Source organism: Humulus lupulus, chromosome 3 (genome assembly GCF_963169125.1).
Source record: "Humulus lupulus chromosome 3, drHumLupu1.1, whole genome shotgun sequence".
Taxonomy (NCBI): domain Eukaryota; kingdom Viridiplantae; phylum Streptophyta; class Magnoliopsida; order Rosales; family Cannabaceae; genus Humulus; species Humulus lupulus.
The window spans coordinates 220817396-220822807 of record NC_084795.1 but is presented as its reverse complement, the minus strand read 5'-3'; the positions used below and the strand labels follow the sequence as shown (position 1 = coordinate 220822807).

Genomic DNA, 5412 nt, shown 5'->3' with positions numbered 1-5412 from the left:
ACTGTCAACGATAACACACTTTCTGTGTTATTTTAATAAATAAATAAGTGTTTAATTATATTATTTATAGTCGATTGTATAACACATTTCAATACTTATAAATTTGTGTTATACTACACTTTAGTATAATACGTTTTTTGTGTTATATAATGAAGTTTGCATAACAAAATTATTTACTTATAAAAAGTGTTATTGTAATAGATATTATAACACATTTTTCGTATTATTTTAATATTTAGATAAGTTTAAATTCTCATTATATATTCATTTATATAACACTAATTTATTCTATTATATTTTTATTTTTTATTTATATAATTAAAATTAGCTTTCTAATATATACTAGCATCATCAAATGAACTTGATTTTCAAATAACAAAAAGTAAAAAAATTCAACATTGTATTAACAATCCACAAATTAGTTTAAAACATTCAACATTGTCATCAACAACAAAATGTTCTTTAAGTATTCAAGTAGTCTTAAATATTCAACATATTGAAAAGTTACTACTTTCAGCACAAAATATTCTACAGCTACCCAACACAAAGCCTTCAAAATTAAGTATCCTTTTCTATTTTGCTTGTCACATCTGCAAAATAAACAAAGAAATATTTTATTGTTATTATCTAGCATCACAAATTAATTCAAGAAAAAGACTATGGAAATAACTTGGTCCTTGATAGCTTAGGACTGTGCAACCAAATTAATAACAAGTAGACCATTTGCAGAAAGATTCTTCTTTACAGTCTGCAAAAACGAGTCTTCCACAAAATCCACAGCAGGGCAAGTCATACCAGAGCTATGCAAAACAAATAATCTCATTGGAATATGTTCCTTGTAGTCAATTTGAACTTATGTAATAGGGATGTATTAAATACAACATACATAACACATCTATCAATTTACCTTGAATCTGCAGATTCCACATCAATGATGATTATGACCACCTTTGTATTCACACCGCCTTCTTCGAGAAATGTCGTGCAAATTCCATTAGAAGCAGCATCAACATTATTATTTCCAGGAATAGAAACCACATTAGCTGATGCACAGCTTTTACTGTCTCTAATAAATTGGATACCATCTGCAATATGTACCTGATGCATGCACCAAATAGAATCTAGAAGTCATCAATACATTACAGAGTACAAAAACCTATCAATTGGTGATTTTTTTTTTAAAAAAAAAAACTCATTAGCCAACTAGAATTGTGCTGTGTAGTACCTAAGAACTAATGTACAAAGACAACTTAACTAGAGGGATCAGAAATGGGACCCTGAGTTTCATTCCCAAATTTTCACCCCTAGACACAGGTATGGTCCAGCCAAAGGTATTTTTCTATGTATATAATTTTTTTGGCAAATAGTACTAAAATGGTCCAAAATGTCTTTTTACATGACAAAATGGGGAAGGGGAAGAAATCACGAATCATGATTGCATGATCAGTAAACTTACCTGCAAATGATCTTCTTCAGTAAAACCAAAGTAGCCCTTTGCAAGATCAAGAACCACTGGATCTAGCTCCACCACCTATATGCCATAAAGCACAACCAAATTATCACCACTTATAATTATTCATATTGGATGAAATAATAACTCTAAATCCACAAGTGGTTCATGATGTAAACATAGTATTACCTCAATGTGCAAAAAGAGCATGCATCCATGAAGGAACATAAGGAGCAAACCAGCTCCAAGACCAATTACAACTGCTTTAGCCTGATTAAGATTTTCAGTTAGCAAAAAATAAGAAAAAAATAAAAAATACTGAAAACGAGAGGGGGGGAATCTTGAACTTGAAAATGGCACAGTTGAGTTTAAATGCCATGTAAGAATGTGTAACAAAGCGTAGTCATTTTCCTTCACATTTCACAAATATAATGAAGAAACAAGATAGTTCTGCCAACCAATCAATCTAGTTATAAGATTTGCCTCCTAACAGAACAAGAAATGTAGTAATTCCACAATAACAAACAATAAAGAATCAACAGAAAACACCTTTTTACTTGATATGAAGTGTGCATATAAAAGAAAATGAAAGCTATTCTTCTTTTGATTTATAATATGGCAAACTAATTTTTCAATAATTCCTCTTAACAAAGAAAAACAGAACTCGGAAGTAGTGTGCTTACTGATGTCTTACTAGATGCCACACTTTCCATGTAAGAAGAAATGAACACAAATCCAGAAAGAATCCCAGTATTATAAGAACTAGCCAGATAGCCGTGATAAACCTTCAGCTGGTCACATGGTTCTACCAGAAAAGAAACATAAAGATTTATACTTAAGACTTCAGAGCCACTTTATTAATGGAAAATTGAATGGAGTAGAAGATAAATATTTGGCAGACAACATACTTACTACAAATAGTGAAAGATGAAGCAGAGAAAAATTACCTAAGCAAATAAGTGACAGGTACAGAGAAAAATTTGACATAAGACACAATTAGTTTGTCCATTTACTCTACATATTCAATAGGCAAGAGAATCAACTCAAATACAGCAAATGTTTTCCTTGTATTAACAATAAGCTCTTTCAACCAATCAGAATCCTAGCTCTCACTCTCTTCTAAAAAACGCATGCACCTAGATAGAAGCAAGGAGCATGAAAGTGTTCGAACATTTTAAAAGACTCGAACCATTGAATGAAAAATATATAAATATATATATACCAAAATAAAAATTGCAACAAAATCTTTTGTTAAGCAAAGCACTTATACCATAACTCATCATTATTGAATTCAAGAGCAAATTTCATTCAAATTTTCATGTGTGGTTATCATTTTTTTTTCTAAGAAAGTCAACCTCATAATTATTCGTATATGCTGTCCAATTTAGCCTTATTTTAACTAAAACAAATATTGCTTACCTTTTGAACAACATTTTGTTGCTTAATACCATCACCGGCTGTCATAAACCTGCAAAAGTAATAAATGCATAAAACCACATGTGATAATGATTGGATCACAGCAAAACAAAAAGTGCCTTACTGAATCTCGTTTCCAAATACCATGGAGTAATAATGATTCTTTTTCTTTTCAATAAAAAGAAAAGCATGGAAAGTAAAAAAACTGTGTTTTTTTTAATAAAGTAAAAAACTATGTTAAGAAAAGCATTTCATAATAAATGCTACAATAATAAATTTAAATCTATTAATGGCATTAATATCTAAGAATGTTTTATTAATATTTCATTTTGTGCATAAAACATGACAAATTTATATCTAAGAAAAAGTACTGTTGAAGATAGTAAAAATTCAGAAAAGCATAGAAAACCATAAAAAAAAGATTTAGATGTTTTAACAACTGCTGGACTACTAATATAAAATCTAATTTGCACTTTACTAGTCTTAACCATACCTATGCAACAGCCACCAACTAAACTCCAATACTAAAGAAACTAATTGCCAAGTGAAATCTCAAGAAGACTATGAATTTCAGAAGCTACCAACAGTTATACATGAAATACCGTGCTTACAACAAATGCAAGATGCTCCAATAAAATCTGAGAACCAGCAACTTTATACTATACTACTATCTACTAGCCATATTAAAATTGTAACACCCTAAGTGGCTAATAAGGTTTAGGACTTTGATTAGCGTGTCTGGAGGGCAATAAGTGAATTAATATGATAATATATGAATTTAAATGAATATGTGATTAGAATGCATGTTTAGGTGGTATAAATATGCATGTGGGCCCCGTTTGCTTGATAGGGGTAAATTGGTAATTTTAGCCCGTTGAGGGCATAGATGCGATAATTGTATTGTCTGATTTGTTCCACATGAGTGTGGTGATATCAGTGTGATGCACGTACCAAGACGGTCCTAAGGAGCTAGTTAGTTTAAAAGTCACAGCGGGATTTTATACCCGACTCGGGAGGAGCCTAGGGGTACTTTGGGGAAATTTTGTGAGTTGAGTTGAGAATTTGTGGTTAATGGTTATTGGTGATTGAGTAACCTGGATAACCATTAGTAACCGCTGCGAGTAAGAAGTTCGGATGAAAGAAATGGTAGAATTGTAATATAGGTGAAAGGACAAGAGTGCCCTTGAGGTTTAGTTAGGAGAGGATAACTATGGGAGGATAGGATAGTAATTTGGCAAGATAAAGAACCTTCAGCTGAGGGAAAGATCATTTACGTTATTTTCACTTGGGAAATTGGGTTTATGCTGAAATTTGAGGAAAATCCAGAAGAAAAGAGAAGAAGAGGAAGGCTGAAGTTGGGAGACCTAGGAGGAGAGTTTTTGGTGGTTCAAGGCAACTAAGTTGAGCATAAGCCAAGATTATTCAGAGGTAAGGATTTTTCTCTGTTTTGTTTAAGTTTCAAGTCTGGTTTTTAGAGAATAAGCATGAAATTGAAAGAGGATGGTGGCTGGTTTTGTATGGAATTCAGAGTTGGGATAATCAAAAGGAAGGTGACTTGAAGCTAGAGTTCAGGAGAAATCAAGCTGGGTTCTTGACTGAGGTAAGAGTTTATCATGTTTGAGTTTCATATCTAGTTTGGTTTGAGATGTTAGAGGCATGGTTTATACTTTTCAAGCTTTGGTTTAGGTCTTAGGAGTTATGGTTTGAATTTCTGAAATCTTTAACTCAAGTGTGGATTTTGAGTGTAAGTGAGTAATTGAGCTTGTTGTTGAGGTTTATAGTTTGTTAAATGGTTTGTTTGGGGTTTTAAACTGATTTTGGGGTTTGGGTATATGTTTGGAGTGAATTGGGAGTGTTTTGGCTCGGGGAAAATGCAGGGGAAAACCCAGATTTCTGGGTTCGCGAAGGAGCGCCGCGGCCCTGTTCTTGGGCGACGCGGCGCGAGGCTGTTTATGGGCAGGGGAGGCTTTCTGACTTGCTGGGCGCCGCGGTCCTCTAGGGCAGCGCCGCGGCGCTAGGCTATTTTCAGAACATGAGATTTTGCAATTTTGGGCCTTTGCTCCGGGGGTTCGGGGAATGTCTTCGATGTATTGTTTTAGGGGTTTGGGTGTTCCGAGAGTGTGGGATTGGCCCCGGAAAGTGATTTTGGATTGGTTAGCATTAAAGGGTGTTTTATATGTGTTGTGACTAGGTTTTTGGAGAGGCTCGGGATAGAGGACCGTGCTTGTGATCTTGGTGCATCGGAACGCTCGGGGTACAGGTAAGAAAACTTTAGCACCCGTAGAGCAGGGCTTGAGCCCATAGTTTTGTTGCAGGGCGCGGCTCTAGATTGTATAATTGCTAGGATGTAGCATTACATGAATGATTATCTATTTGATTGTTATTTGAGTATGCTAAATGTGGAAATGGAAGAATGAACGACGAAGGGCCTGAAACGGCGAAGGGCCGAGAACAGTGAAGGCTGAGAACAGCGAAGGCCAAGAACGGCAGTGAGGCCGGGAATACCACTTAGCACATGAAGTGCTCGTGGTTAGGGTGAGACCCCA

At 34.5% G+C, this 5412-nt stretch overlaps 1 protein-coding gene across 2 annotated transcripts; it reads right to left on the bottom strand.

Moving 5' to 3' along the window:
• Positions 1–405: 405 nt before the first annotated feature.
• Positions 406–2665, bottom strand: LOC133821532 (uncharacterized). Of its 2 annotated transcripts, none has more exons than XR_009887650.1 (4): positions 2134–2665; positions 1640–1720; positions 1457–1531; positions 406–965 (listed from the first exon to the last, which is right to left on the bottom strand). XR_009887650.1 is itself a non-coding variant. In XM_062253770.1 (4 exons), the coding sequence occupies exons 1-4, from the start codon at positions 2161–2163 to the stop codon at positions 904–906; spliced, it is 381 nt and encodes a 126-aa protein (XP_062109754.1). In that variant the 5' UTR covers positions 2164–2665; the 3' UTR covers positions 406–903. The 2 variants fall into 2 exon arrangements, 1 of the variants encoding a protein (XP_062109754.1); XM_062253770.1 differs by having other exon boundaries at positions 406–1098.
• Between the last annotated feature and the right edge of the window lie 2747 nt (positions 2666–5412).

Bases quoted from the DNA above. Each gene is read 5' to 3' on its own strand.
- LOC133821532 (XM_062253770.1), bottom strand. From the start codon at position 2,163: ATGGAAAGTGTGGCATCTAGTAAGACATCA. The intron at 1,532-1,639 runs GTAATACTATGT...TATGGCATATAG, and splicing joins TGCTCTTTTTGCACATTGAG to GTGGTGGAGCTAGATCCAGT. The intron at 1,099-1,456 runs GTAAGTTTACTG...TGCATGCATCAG, and splicing joins CTGAAGAAGATCATTTGCAG to GTACATATTGCAGATGGTAT.